Source organism: Typopeltis vanoorti, chromosome 1, assembly GCF_054136105.1.
Source record: "Typopeltis vanoorti isolate ZY-2024b chromosome 1, IOZ_Tvanoo_1.0, whole genome shotgun sequence".
NCBI classification, from domain to species: domain Eukaryota; kingdom Metazoa; phylum Arthropoda; class Arachnida; order Uropygi; family Thelyphonidae; genus Typopeltis; species Typopeltis vanoorti.
The window spans coordinates 185,688,491-185,703,919 of record NC_143549.1 but is presented as its reverse complement, the minus strand read 5'-3'; the positions used below and the strand labels follow the sequence as shown (position 1 = coordinate 185,703,919).

Sequence of the window (15,429 nt, the reverse complement as noted above, 5' to 3'; positions counted from 1 at the left end):
TGACCTAAGATCTTATCGCAATTATATAATTATCTAAACTCCTTCCTGCTATTTGGTTCTATTTTCACAAGTGGTGGTAGTTTGACACCTCGAATTCAGGCAAGACTCAGGTTCAAGTAACAAAACATGTTTATTAATGCTAAAAGACAGGTACATTAAATCTTGTATTAAGTTATCAAAACTTCTGAATTGCTAGCTAAGTGAATGTCTTATGCTAAGCTATACAAACTGTTCAATACTAATCTAACCTTCTTACATAAACTGACATGCAAAATCATGTAATACAAATGGATAATTAAACAATGTCACACTTAAGTCGAGTTCCTTCATTCACATTTACTTTAAATAGATATTTCACAACTCATTTCTCTCTTAGTTAAATTTACTAAATTAACAAAGAGTTTTTACTACTTCAATCATATACAAGTTAGAGATTTATCCTATACAATTCTTTGTCTAATAAAATTGGCTGTATTAATTACTTTATCCTGTCAAAGTTCTCTAAAATGTCCTCAGTCTTGCTTTATCAAGACACAAATTCTACCTTCAAACAATCTCAAGATACAAAACAAAAGGATCTTTACCCAAGTCCCTCCGAAGCTCTATTAGCTGCCACATGTAGCTCGGGTCATCCTTCGTCTTGGCTGGTTCTGGGTCAGGTCTCGTGACTGAGATGTTCTGTTCTCTGCTACCGGACACAAATCAGGAAATGGCTGGAACTACGAGCCTTCTCCACTCGCTCGGGTCGGTCATTCAGCGTTTGGCACCATTCTGCATGAGCTTTTGATTCTCGTATGGGTCTCTGCAGAATACCTCTCAGCGCAAGGCATGAATACAGCTGGCTGTCTGTCGACATAGCACCCTTGGCTTGTCCTATCTCCGATCACTCGTCGAGAGTCCTTGATCTCCAAAATCCCGAAAGAAACAGAAAAAAGCCTAGAGCTTGGCGCGTATTGCCTTAAATATTCTTGTGCCCTCAGCGCCCTCTTTTTCTGTATTGTTTTTTCACACGATCCATAACGTGCATCGCCTTTAGGTTGATCCCTTGCTTTCCCTCCTTGCTATTAGGTGTTTTTTCGAGGAAAGGCGCTTACATCAGCCTTCCCCCATAAGCTGCAGCCTTCGGCGTTACGACAGGCACTTGCGGCTTAGACGTGACCATTGATCCTATTAGTCATTTCTTATCTGGCGACTTAAGATTGTTTGATAGCTTAATAATACATAAGTTAAGCCATTATTCCTTTACATGAAATGCTAATCTGACATAATTCTTGATTTTAGCTTTCCATTTGACAATAAATAATTCCAATACATTACACATACTGTTATACACTTTCACATACAACTTAGGTGTTTCTCACCTTCCGCTGGTAAGCAGGTATTATGCAAATTTCTTTGTTATTTTGTAAAGCTTACATGTTAGATCATGAATGAATAACTTGTCAAGAAGTTCTCCATTCAATATCTAACAAAAGTCCCCTCTTTAATGGAAAAAAATTTTTATTAAGGAAATTTTTTTCTTAACAGATGTCTCCCCTTTCATTTTCTTCGCTTTCCTCAGTTCTCTGGGATTGACCCTTCCATTCTGCTTGATGTGAGCATAATTAATGAACAGTATACTCTCACTTGTTACATTTACATCGCTGTCTGCAATATCTTCATCTGGGTGTCCCTTTTCTTCTGCGTGGTCTAATTTGTCAGGGTTTTCTAGAACTAATGTCGAAGCAGCATTGCTCTGACCTACAATTGAAGACTCTGTATGTACGCTGTTTCCCTTGGTTGTTCTGTGCTTTCTTCCTCTCAGGTGTTTTTCATGCAAGTTGTTATCCTCTTTTTTCTGTGCTATCGGTCCATTTTCAACCTCTATGGTCTTTCTTCTCCCTTTGAAACAAGCTTTCTTACTAATGTAATTACAGGAAAAACTGCTTAGACAGGAAGTCATTTCCCAGGATTAATCCTAAGTGTGGAGAGGAACATTTTGGCAAGATTAGAAAGTTGTGCCAGACACACATGTCAAATGCTGGTAAATTGATCTTTAGTCTCACAGACCTCGTAGCTTGGGTGACCGAGGAGGATATTCCCAGTAGTTTGATGGGCTTCCTTAGAATTTTTATCCTCCACTCCATATAAGGTTCTAAGTCCCTGAAGCAACATCCTGATATGATCAAGGCCTGTGAGCCGGTATCAATTAGTGCTCTAAGTTTTCTCCCGCATACCCTTCCTTCAACTGTCATTTCAAGGTTGTTTTTGACCCCTTCTTTCTTTCTCCCCCTCTCTTGCTTACTGCAAACATGAGATTTAGCTTCAACAAAGTTTCCATTCATCTTGCCTTGTCTGCTGAAACAATTTCTGGCAATGTGCCCCAGTTTACTGCATTTGTAACATCTTGGGGGTTCACGAAGATAAGATAACCCCTAGCATTCTCTCCGTCCGAGGACATAGGAGGGTAGCTTTTGCATTGGGTAGATAGTTCTGACAGTCTTTCCATTACAGAGTCCATTCTTTTAAGCAGTGGTTCTTGCATCTTTTCAAATTCCCTTTTAATCAGGATGGTGGTCCTTGCATCCTGGGAGTGGGATGCTTTCTGTGTTGTTCATGGAGCCTGACTGCAGTCGGTTAAGGACCGCATCGAGACATTCCATTACTGGCTGTTGCATTCTCTCAACCTCCTGCTTAATCATGCAATGGATTTCGCTTTGATCAGGAATTCCTGTTGTGATTTGACAAACTGACTTTGCTCTGCTCTCCTGACTCCTTTTTTGTACTTTCTGTTGTTCACTCTTTTCCTTATCTCCTTCTGTAGTACTCATGTCTCTACCATTATCTTTTTCTTCCTTAATTACCCTGACATGTATGGAAGCAGCTGCGGGACAAGTCTCCTAGCAACTGTTCTCGTTCTGTTACAGCCTTGCAGCATTCAGCTAAATTGGATATGCCTTTTCCAAAGGCTGTTTCTCTCCACTCTTGTCTCAGGTCTATTCGGAAGTGTTGGAAGACTGCCCAGTCTAAGTGGCGTTTGTCTTCACTGGGGACGTCAAAGGTATTTGAGAGAGCGAGTAGTCTACTGTAAAATTCAGATACCTTCTCTCTATCCCCTTGGATCATCTTTTGCAACTTCCAAAGATTTGGCCCTACATTTTTCACTCTGGAAAATTGTGAGATTAATATCTCTTTAAATTTCCCGTAGTCACAAGTTTCTTTTAGGAATGGTAATGACTGAAAGTAAGTCTTGGCCTCCCTACCAACTTGCTGCGTAACAGCACAAGAAGCTGGAAGTCAGACCATCTGCCCATCCTTCTTAGTTCTTCTACAAAGTCGAGAAATGTTACTACATCATCCATCTCTTCCCCTGAGAACTGTGGAATTACTTGCTGGGTATTTATCATTCGGAAGAATTCCGAATCGTCCATTTCAGAACTCGTCGGGTGAGCTATACCTGCTATCAGCTTACAATTTATCAAATTTAACCCTTTCCCAAAATCTTTCAATTCTAACACTTGTCTGATTACCTGATTAGAGTTCAAAACCATTTATGATGATTAAGTATCTATTCAGTTAAAATTTTGGGCCTTAATCAAATCCTGTCGACTTCTGCACCATTGTTACGTCTCTGTATTTTAGCTTCCTTATTAGAGTACGTATTTAAGCATGATCCAAATTGATCCAGCCTTCTCTCTATCCTTCTACCTTAATTTTATATCTTTCTCCTTAATATATAACCTGGTTTGACTCCTAAGGATATTTCCTCTTCAGAAACTGGCAAATTTATATTTTAACTGCACCAGCCAGCTTCCTATAACAAGAATATAATTCACACTCAGAGAAATATTCCTGGGTTTTAGGCATACACATTAATCTAGAATTCACACGCGAGTATATAGATCTCGGTACCTTGCAGTCGTGACCTAAGATCTTATCGCAATTATATAATTATCTAAACTCCTTCCCGCTATTTGGTTTCTATTTTCACAAGTGGTGGTAGTTTGATACCTCGAATTCAGGCAAGACTCAGGTTCAAGTAACAAAACATGTTTATTAATGCCAAAAAGGTTACCATTCTTTCTCTGTATATAGAAAAACCTACTCATACAGGAAGATACATTCACAAACTCTCCCACCACCACTCCTCCCAGCAATATGGCATTATTAAAACTCTGACCAATAGGGCCCACAATCTTTGTTCCAGTAAAACTACCCTCAACCAAACTCAAAACACATACACAACATCTTCCTTTCCAATGGCTATAATGACTACAGAATTAAAAAAATAATCAAGTCCTTTCCCCATTCCCTGACCATCTCTTCAGAAATGCCATCACCATTCCTTACATCCGTGGTACTTCAGAAAAAATAGCCAGATCATTAAAAAAGTACAACCTCCATACAGCTTTTAAGCCCCCACCATAAACTTGCTACCCTTATCCGCTCCACTAAAGACCAGCTCCCTCCTCTTTCAGTGCCTGGTGTATATAGAGTACCTTGTTCCTGTAAACTTGCCTACTTCGGACAAACAGACAGGTCAGCATCCATCTGGTTAGAAGAACACAGTTCTTACATCTGCAAACGCGATTATGGTCAGTCTGGCCTTGCAGACCATGTTTTGGATACATCCCACAGAATCTCCTGGAAAAAAAATACCATGCTCCACCATAGTAAATTCAAAAAAGAAAGACTATTCTTTGAATCTGCATCTGCACTCAGGAATCAACCTAATTTAAACAAATATGGTTGCATTAAACTTCCCAAAATTTGGGGAACTTTAATTATCAGAGATCCCTCTTTACATCCCAGGCCACCTGCAAATGCCCATAGAGGGCGCACCACCTAGATAGGACTTTAGTTTCATTTTGTATTATATTGGTGTGTGTTGTTACAAAAAGTTTTTGTAATCCCCGAAGATGTCTCTGTGACGGAGACGAAATATTGGAAGTATTAAAATTAGTTTTAATCCTTTCTCAGTGTTGTTAATATTCCATTAAACCTCTAACATGAATTCTTCACAGCACTTAAGCCTCAACACACGTAATAGGTTGAAGGCTTGTGGGAAAAAGGGGAAAACTAGTAAAAAAACTGGATTTAAGCCAAATAAGGGTTGATAAGACCAAATTATTACTTATAACAAACAATCAAAAATCATGGCAATGTACTAAAGGAAATTCTAATTCAAAGGGAAAAATGCTTTCTCTATATATTCTTCACTTGGGAAAGCAGTTTTTCCCTTTGATATGTCAAAGAGAAAAGCAGTGAAAACACTTACGCAGCAAGATGTAAATGAAGCCTATTTAAAGGCAATATAAAGCTAATTTTTCAAATTGCTAAAATTGAAAAATATACAGAAGTTGGTGTTAAATGGAATGTAAACCACAAGCATGTGCTATCTTCACTATTATAAGCTATGTGAAGATCATGTCTTTAACACTTTCATTGCCAAGCTGAAAATTGGAATTTCGTGTGGTGGCCAAATTTTTCTAATTAGTTAGCGACGTCCACGCGATAACGCGTGATCGGCCGTTTGGTGAGAACTCGCATCGCGTGATCGCGCGATATCGTTCATTGCCAAGCTGAAAATTGGAATTTCATGTGGTGGCCAACTTTTTTTTATTTTTTTATTTAGTTAACGAAGTCCACGCGATAATGCATGATCGGCCGTTTGGTGAGAACTCGCATCGCGCGATATCGCGTGTTTGGCAATGAACATGTTAAGGAAAGTGGTATTAAACCTGATTAAGATGATAAGCTTAGTTCTTTATTTGAGAAAAATGTTTTATCCTTAAATTAATCTGCAAGTCAAGTCTTTTGCTAAACTAAATAACTGCTTTGATGCACCTGGTATGAAATTCAACAATAACAAGATAAAATAGGCAAGAAAATTGAAACCTATATTTTTAATGAATAGAACAGGTATGCAATGCTGCTATTTATGCACAATTTTTAGTGAAGATGGCAAATAAAATATGGAAATAGATTATAGAATAGTAAGGCTAATATACTCAAATACCAGCTGAATAAATTTATATCTAACAAGAGAGAAATCAGACAAAAGAAGCTAGAACTATACAAAACAGTGTTCAAACAAATGTGACATATGGATCAGAGGCTTAGAAATAAAACTGAACAAAGGTTGGAGACCACAAATATAAGGTCTGAGGAAAATAAGAGTGAACAGATAAAATGAATGACAGAACTATATTAAAACAAAAATATCAAAAACTTGACAGTATGAATATTTAAGAATGTGTAAGCAGAGCTAATCAAAGACAGTGTGGTCACTCAAACAAAATGGGAGATGGAAACAAAACAAGAAAAAATTGGAAATTAATGCAGTTATGAGTGCTTAAGAAGTCCAAAACGTATAATCAGAGACTTGATAATAGATGAACTAGAAAATGATGTTTCTAAAATAGTATTTCAGCCTAGCATATTTCATCTAAAAATAGACATGATATTTCTATTACAGTAACACAATACCCTCATTGGATGGTATATTCTATGAGGGAATCAGAAAATCAGGATGAACAACAATAATAAGCATGAATGATATATGGAAGGTTTCATCTTTGTAGGGCTTAATATAGGTATGTGTATGTGGCTATTTTAAAAAATTAATGTTGATAAGCAATGTTAATATTACTTCCCTCAAGGGGATAAATGGCCATTAACAAACATCACATTTGTTAAGATATGGAAAATATAGTAGGGCATCATAACTTTCTTTTCAGCTTCAAATGGGAACTGTATCCTACGCCTTACTTTATTTTTATTTTTTTTTCCAGAAAATTATTAACAGAGCTCCAGAATAAGCAGTAGTTCATGACAGAACAGACAGTAGATGCTTACTTTAAAGCTTAGGACCCATTCTGCCTATAATCATCTGAGTCATGATTTTAAGTTTTTTTTTTTTTTTTTTAAATTCAGCATCCCACCTGATTGCTTCATCTAGGAGTTTGTTCAGTTTATTGAAAAAAGAAATATCATGGGCATTCATCTAAATTATGTGGCCTCCAAAAGTTTATACAGAAGGTTCAATTACTGAGATATGCATGAGCTATCATAGTTATAAGCTTCCATATATCATCTTCTGATATATATATATATATATATATATATATATATATATATATATATACACACACACACACACACACCCTCAAAAAGGTGTACCAGATATTATGAGAGTTGAACATAGTGAAGATTTTTAGGACTAGTTTGTGATCAACAACTTTCTTTCAAACTGTTCCAGCCAATCAGAATTCTGAAATGTACATGCACATTTCAGAATTCTGAAATATACATGAAATGTTATACATGTAGATTAGGTTCAAGTCTAGTCACCAACTGGAGGAACTTTTTCTACGCCTATCTTCAACCAGTTCCCGAGTTAGTCGATCTCTGGCATGGGCAAGCGGGTTTTCCCTCCCGGAAACTCGGGTTTTTCGTCCCATAAACTCAAGAAAATCGACCGTAGTACTCGCATTATTTCAGACAATAACATATCCTGTTAGGCATCAAGAGATGGCAGCATTTGTTTGCTGGTCTCTTCATCAGTAGCTGCCTATAATTAGTGATAGACATGGGCCAGCTATCTCCGATTGGCTACCGGTGGAGATTTAACTGCCCACTTAGTCTCCAAAAACTAGATGGGCTATAAAGGCCTCACCTACTCCCTATTAGAGAATAAAAGGCATTAGTGATTTTTTTTTTAATTTTTTTTTTTTTTACTAAGGCTTTTATTTTATTAAGAGTTTATGATACTAATGTTTTAATGCCACGGAAATAATGGCATTAAATTTTTTTTTTAGAAATTTTTTTTTCCATAAAAGTGATTGAAGACAAGTGTTTGAAATGAAAACACAGCAAAAATAGCATCATTAATAAAAAAAAATAAAAAATGAATAAATAAATAAATGTCTTGTATTATATCATTTATAAGATGTATGATATTTTTTCTTCAGAGACCAATAAATACACTAATATGTAAGTAGCTAATGTATTTGCTTCAATATTGGTAGTTTGTTATATAGAGTAAAAATTAGCTATAGCATCAACAAAAGCTTATAAAAATACCGAATCCTAACACATGGTTAAACACATGACTAGGATATATTAGGCAACTGTAATTAGAGTAACAGCCTAGGATATATTAGGCTGACATCTGACTAGTGAGCCATCACAAAATTTTTTTTGAGTCCCGTTTATTATCCACTCATCAAATCAATTATCCATACTACTACATGATTTATGATTTCAAATGGATATTATCAAGCTCTTTGATTTTCTTATTAATTCTGGTTACTTCATTCCCAAAATAAACGAAATCCAAGGAGAAGCAATGGAAAGATCTTTCTCTATCCCCAACACTTAACTATTTCATGAAGAACTACAAATAAATTATCCATACTACTAAATGAAAGTGATGTAGAGATCCTGCAAGAAGACTTAAATAGACTAGCAGTATGGGCAAAGGTAAATGGCTGCCAGTTTAATGCCAAATGTAAGATGATGCACTTTGGGAAGAGATCACAGGCCACGTACTATACTGATGGAGCTGAACTCCAGGAAACTTATGAGGCCAGAGACTTGGAGGTGATTATGGATGGACAGGAAGTTGAAGTTTAGAGACATTATTGTGAAGGTAACCAAAACAGTACATCAGATTATGTGGTTGTTAAAGAACACTCTTATTTTTATTTATTCGTATGGAGTTTCCTCCCTTTTTCTCCCCCGTCCCTATTGGAGCGAGTTGAGCCCCCTCATGGGGTGGTTAATTTATGGCTTTAGATCATGTGTGTTCACGGGGCCGGTTTGCCTGCTTGCGGGATGAAAAACGCCAGATAAACTGGTGGAAAAATTTATTCAATAACGGTAATATAAAGGAGATGATTCAGTGTACTATCTGCGAAATGTACGCTTTGCGGAGTGCAGTCGGAGTATAGTTAGATGATAATAAAGGAGTGAATGTGTGTAGAAAATGTAAGGAGAATGAGGAATTAAAGTGTATTTCAGGTAGTGAGTGTGATAATTTTGTCAAACTTCAGAATGAAGAAAACAGTGATATGACAAGAAATGGTGAGGTTGTACCAGAGAACTGTGAGGGCGTGAATGTAGAAAGTGTGAATGATGGTATTAATTCAGAGCAAATTAATGGTTTTACAGAGAATAAAAAAGATGAGATAGATGCAATGAGTGAGATCGCGTTATTGAGCGGAGCGACAGAAAGGGCAAAGCGGCAGCTAGAGCATCTGAACAAAAGTCGACTGAGTGTACTAGCCAATAAAAAAAAGTATGATAGGAAAAATAAGCGTAGAAGTGTGAACGTAAACAAAATGAAGGAGAGAGTGCTGTATGGAGACTCGTTAGTATGAGGTGTGTTAGTAGAGGATTTGACAAAATCGTACCAACCTGGTGCGACCATAAAGGATGTAACTGAGTTTATTATAGAGCAAAAGGAAAGGGCGAAAGAAATGATTGTTGTGGCAGGTACGAATGATTTGAAAGGAGACAAAATGGAAATGATAGAGGACCTGAATGAATTGCTGGAGGTAGCAAAAGAAAAGAGTGAGAGAGTTAGGATGATTAGTCTTTTGCCACGGTATGACAGTGAAATGTTTAAAAGGAGGGCCATAATTGCAAATGACTTTATGCGTGGGTTATGTATGACGAGTTGTGTGGAATTTGTGGATGTGTGGAGTGAGTTCGATGGGCGAAAGGATCTATATAAAATGGATGGCATGCATTTGAATGGATACGGTGTAAGGAGACTTGAAAAAGTGTTGCTGAATGTAGTGGATGTGCAAAATCAGGGAAACTAGATTTATTAAGGGGTGGAGGAGTAGATATACAGACCTTAGGGAGGCAGTTGAATGTATGAATGAGTATAATATGCCCAAGCGAATAAGGACAACAAATCAGAATGGGATAGTTAATATAAGGCATCAAGGTAGGGATGGGGCTAATGGGGGTCTTAAATTCATGTATACACTAATGCTAGGAGTATTAGGAACAAGAAGGAAGAGTTTTTGGCCATGGTTGGCACTTTCAGACCACAGGTTATTGGCATTAGTGAATCATGGATAACTGTAGATGATATAGCTAGTGGGATTGAATGTGATGGGTATAGTGTGTTCAGGAATGACAGGGAGAATAAACTGGGGGAGGAGTATTGTTGATGATAGCTGATGAGCTGCAGCCAAGGAGAATAGAAGTTGAATTGCAGGATAGAGAAAAGAGCACATTTGAGGACATTTGGTGTGAGATTGTAGCTAGCAGAACAAAATATACAATTGGGTGATGCTATAGACCAGGTGATGGAAAAGATGGTGGAGACAGTATGCACAAGCAAATAGAAGAAATGAGTGGAAGGAGGGTAATTATTATGGGAGATTTCAACTATGGTCGTATTGATTGGAGTGAGGAGAGGATGCACGGGAGGAAGGAATTGGATTTTATGCAGTTATTAAGGGATAACTATCTGGGACAACATGTAATGGAAAATACTAGGGGTCAGAGAGTGCTTGACCTAGTAATTACATCTGAGGATTTGGCTGTAACAAATATGACCACATTGCCACCAATCGGTGAGAGTGATCATAGGGTCTTAACTTGGGAGGTGGCTAAAGGTGTAGAATTTTCAATTAAGACAGGGTACATGCGGAATTATCGGGCTGGAAAGTATGACAAGCTTAGGAGTTTGATTGGTTCAGTGCAATGGCATGTACAACTGCAAGGACTAGAAGTTGATAGTGCATGGGAGGCAGTTAAGAAGTGTTTGCATGAAACAATGGCTGACTGTATACCTAGAATCCGAATAATAAATCAAGTAGGGATTAAATGGATGAATAACACCATTAAGCTTGAGCTGCAAAAAAATAAACAACTATGGAGGGAATTTAAGGAGAAGCGTGACCGGCAGGCACATGAACGGTATAAAGCGCAGGCCAGAAGGGTAACGAGTGGGGTAAGAAAAGCAAAAAAGGATTACAAAAGAACATTGGCCATGCAGGCTAAAGAGAATCCTAAACAGTTTTTTCGATATGTTGCAAGTAAAAGGAAAAACGTATATGGCAGAATGATTTTAAAGAATGCCGATGGTAGGGAGGTAACTGAATCAGTTGATATAGTTGAGTTACTGAGTGAGCACTTTGCAAGAATATACCATCCAGGTGGTGACATTGCAGAAATGAATGAACCAGTAATTATACGGGAATTGTGGTGAATGAAGTGGAGGTGAGTAGTCTATTGCATAACCACAATGTCAATACATCTGTGGGATTGGATGGAATATCAGCTTGTGTCGTACGAGAAACGGCTAAAGAACTGTCAGTACCCCTGACCATTTTGTTTGAGTCTCAGGTCTGGGTTAGTCCCGATGGGGTGGAAAGAAGGGAAAATAGTTCCACTGCATAAAGGTGATTCCAAGACTGCTGTTGTAAATTACCGACCAATTAGCATTTCGGGAATCGTTGTCAAGGTCTTGGAGAAATTAGTCAAGAAAAGAATACAGGATTGGATAGATGAAAATGGGATATTGTATGGGGGACAACATAGTTTTGTGAAGGGTAGATCATGCATCAGTAACTTGCTCACGTTTTATAACAGACGGCTGAACTGGATAAGGGTAATGGGTTTACAGTGATTCTACTGGACCTTGCCAAGGCCTTTAACAGGATACCACATGGAACCCTAATCAGTAAATGGGAGCAGATGGGGATGGATATAGGGTTGGTGAGATGGATAAGAGGGTGGTTGATGGAGAGATACCAGAGAGTGGTTTATTCAGGAGTTGAGTCTAAAAGACGGCTTGCGACTAGTGGTGTGCCACAGGGCTCTGTTCTTGGACCACTACTTTTCAATTTGTTCATCAATGATATAGGAAAGGATCTGAGAGGAAGTGTTCACTTGTTTGCTGATGATGCAAAGTTGGGTAGAGCAATAGTGAATGCACATGATGTCAAAATTTTCCAGGAGGACCGGGCTAGGAAAAATGGATTTCAATTTAATGTGGCAAAGTGTAAGGTTATGAATTTTGGGGTGAAAAGAATAGCAGCAGTATATTGCATTGGTGGAACCGTACTCCAGGAGATTGATGAGGCCAGGGATTTGGGAGTGTTGGTGGATAGGGAATTGAAGTTTAGGGGGCACATTGCAAAACTGGCTAAATTAGCTCATCAAATCACTTGGCTTCTGAAAAATACTTTAACATGCAGAGACAAACAAGTTATTGTTCCTCTGTATCGAACCTTGATAAGATCCCATCTAGACTACTGTGCCCAGTTATGGGTGCCAGGGTTTCTTCGTATGGGGAGGAAGTGGAGAGGATCCAGAGAGACGAGTGACCAAGATGATAGCAGGTCTGTGGAATGAACTTTATGAGAATAGGTTGAAGATTTGTGGGTTGCAAAAATTGGTCGATAGGCGGAAAAGGGGTGATATGATTGAGACATTCAAATTACTGAAGGGTTACTATAAGATTAATCCAGAAGATATTTTTGAAAACAGGACTGGTGGAGGAGGACTAGGTGCCATGCATGGAAGCTGGGCAAGAATGTGGTTAACAAGGGTGTTAGAGCTAGGTTTTTTACTTGGAGAGTGGTGAATGAGTGGAATAAGCTGCCAGAGTCTGTGGTGGGTGCTACGACCGTGAATGAGTTCAAGGTGTGTGAATGTCGAATAGTTGTTCTTAACATGATGTTAGGGCCTCCCTCGATGAGTCTGTCAACTCCTTGGAGTGGCCCGGAATAATAATAAAACTCTATGCCCTGTGCCCAAGACCGGCTAACTTGGCTTTGGCTGAGGAAGATCCTCAAATTCCTCACGTCTTCGACGGGAATAGAACCTGGGACACTCCTTCCCCAGTCATATGGTTGCAAAGTGCACAGCCACTAGGCTAACCGCACGGACGAAGAACACACTAACAAGCAGGGATGGAGAGGTTATTGTTCTCTATATAAGACTTTAATAAAGCCACATCTGGACTCCTGGATTCTGTGGAGATGAAGAAATGATGGAGAGGATCCAGAGGAGAGTGATAAAGATTGTGACAGGTCTGTGGAATTCTCCCTATGAGAATAGATTGATGGTCAGTGGGCTTTAAAAACTAGCTGATTAGAAAAAAGAGGTAACATGACAAACATACAAGTTATTGAAGGGGTTTTATAGGATTGACAATGAAACCTTTTTTTTTTTCTGACAGGAAGGGAACAAGGGATCACCATGGAAATAGTGTAAGAATGTGGCTAACAAGGATGTTAGGACTAGAATTTTTGCTCGAAGGTGAATGGGTGGCTAGCGGTGGTGGTGAGTGCCTCAGCAAATGAGTTTAAGGAGAGGTATGATAGGTATTGTGTGAATAATGGATCTCCTGCAATAAGTCTTCTGACTCCATGGAGATACTTTTATTATAATAATAATTTCAAAAGTAAATCTCTCCTCTGTATATTAAAAATACATAGTTTTTTTTTCATTTTTTTTTTTTTTTTTTTTTTTTTTTACATTTCTGAACTTTGTCTTTCATCTACAGATATTCTAATTTGCCTGGATATTGTTTATTATTCAACAATATACCTTTGAATTCTGAATTTATTTAAGATTTCCCACCTGATATTGTCAAGCTCTTTGATTTTATGATTATTTCTGGTTATTTCAGTTGTCCAAATAAGCCATAACTAAATCAAGGGGGAAGCAATGGAAAGATTTTTCTCCCCTCAACAACAGTGACTACTTCATGGAGAACTGTAAACAAAATACTCCTATAAATCATCCCAAGAAATTTGTACACAAAACTAATGGCACAGAAATAATTCACACATTAGATATAGTTGAAATGCATTTTGAAAATAGAACTCCTTATTCTTCACCAAGCATATGTAAACCAATCAATTCTTAGTTTTCCAAAAGATGCACTGAGATCTAAGTGTAATCCAGATTGAAAGTGTAGCATTATAAGGGCTATCGTACATCAGTTCCACAGAAACTTCCCAAAAGAAATAGAACACACAAAACCTGCATTTTATAAAATGGTTAATGTTCTTATAATTAACATATATGAACTATTAGAATTTATTGTCAGGTATCTGAGGGTATAAGACAAGCGTATTATATCTGTCAAGTGCCCATATTCATTCATCAGCTGGTTTATCTGTTAAGTAATGGGGGTGGAATGGTTTCTAGGGGCCTGCTATTAATCCATAATAAGTCAATCTCTTGGGATTGACATAACCATCTCCCCTTTAGTGATATGCTCAATGGCTAGTCACAGCCAAGTAACACTGCATCATAGAAACCTTATATTGAATATGATAGGATGGTTAATCCAATCTGCTAGGGCTATAAATTATGTGTACACATCTGGCCAGTTTGCCTGTTTTGTAGAATTAAAAAAAAAATGAGTTTCTGGGAGAAAAATCTTTACCATATCCATGAGACCAGCTAACTCCTTCAGATGAAAAGACCTGATAATACATCCTAAACAGGATTCAAACCCATGTCTTTCCAACCAAAGAGAATCATCTATACCACTGAGCTAGAGAGACTGGGATTAACATGAAATAAATATATATCAGAGTATGTTATGTTATATTAAAAAAACAAAAATATTTTGAATGTCTAGTAATCAAAAATACTGGATTACTCATCTTGTTTATTGCTTCTGATTCTAGTTCAATCACTAATAAAAATTTTATAACTTTTTTCATTCAAAGAATTGATATCACTTCTCTTACTTTAAAAAATAAAATAAAGAAAGAATAAAGCAGAAATATCTCACCTTGAGAAGTTGTTTTTAAATATAGGGCCAAATCTTCAATGCATTTCTTAGCAGTTAAATAATGTTTTACTTCTTCCTTTGGTACCAGTGGTATCAGAGTTGGTAACTTCTCTGGAATGGATCCACCAACAAGCTGCAAAAGAGCATGATTTTCAGGAAGTTGACTGATATCAGTACTGATATTAGTCTGGTCAAAAGGACACTGCTTCCTTTGCAGCTTTGAGAGACAGTTTTTGCACAATGTGTGACCACAGCCCAAACTAATAGGCCGGCGCACACTGACTTCAAATTCATTATAGCATATTGGACAAGAAAGAAATTCTGTCCACTGCGGTGCTTGGACTGGCATTTTAAATCCTTACAATGCTATCCAGCATTAAAAGCTTGGTTAATAAAACCAAAATTCATAACCTCTTCTTTTATGAAGAAACTTTACGCACCAGTAATGATGCAACCTATAGAAAAATAAAGAAATATATATAGTCACACAAACACACACACATATATATATATATATATATATATATAGACAAACATAATAAATCCTTAACTTATGTGGTTAACTTGTTCCAAAGGTTTTCGTGTTAGTTGAAAATCCGCATAAGTCGAATGGTGCTTAAATATGGTGTATTTTTAACAAATATGTTCATTTCAAAAATAATTAAAGC

At 37.4% G+C, this 15,429-nt stretch overlaps 1 protein-coding gene across 1 annotated transcript in view; it reads right to left on the bottom strand.

Annotated features, from left to right (window-relative positions):
- roq (RING finger and CCCH-type zinc finger domain-containing protein roquin) overlaps positions 1–15,110 on the bottom strand; it is a 504,568-nt gene extending 489,458 nt beyond the window's left edge. The window contains exon 1 of the mRNA XM_090405434.1: positions 14,762–15,110. Within this exon, the coding sequence (XP_090261560.1) occupies positions 14,762–15,110 (349 nt within the window). The remainder of the gene's footprint in view (positions 1–14,761) is intronic.
- Between the last annotated feature and the right edge of the window lie 319 nt (positions 15,111–15,429).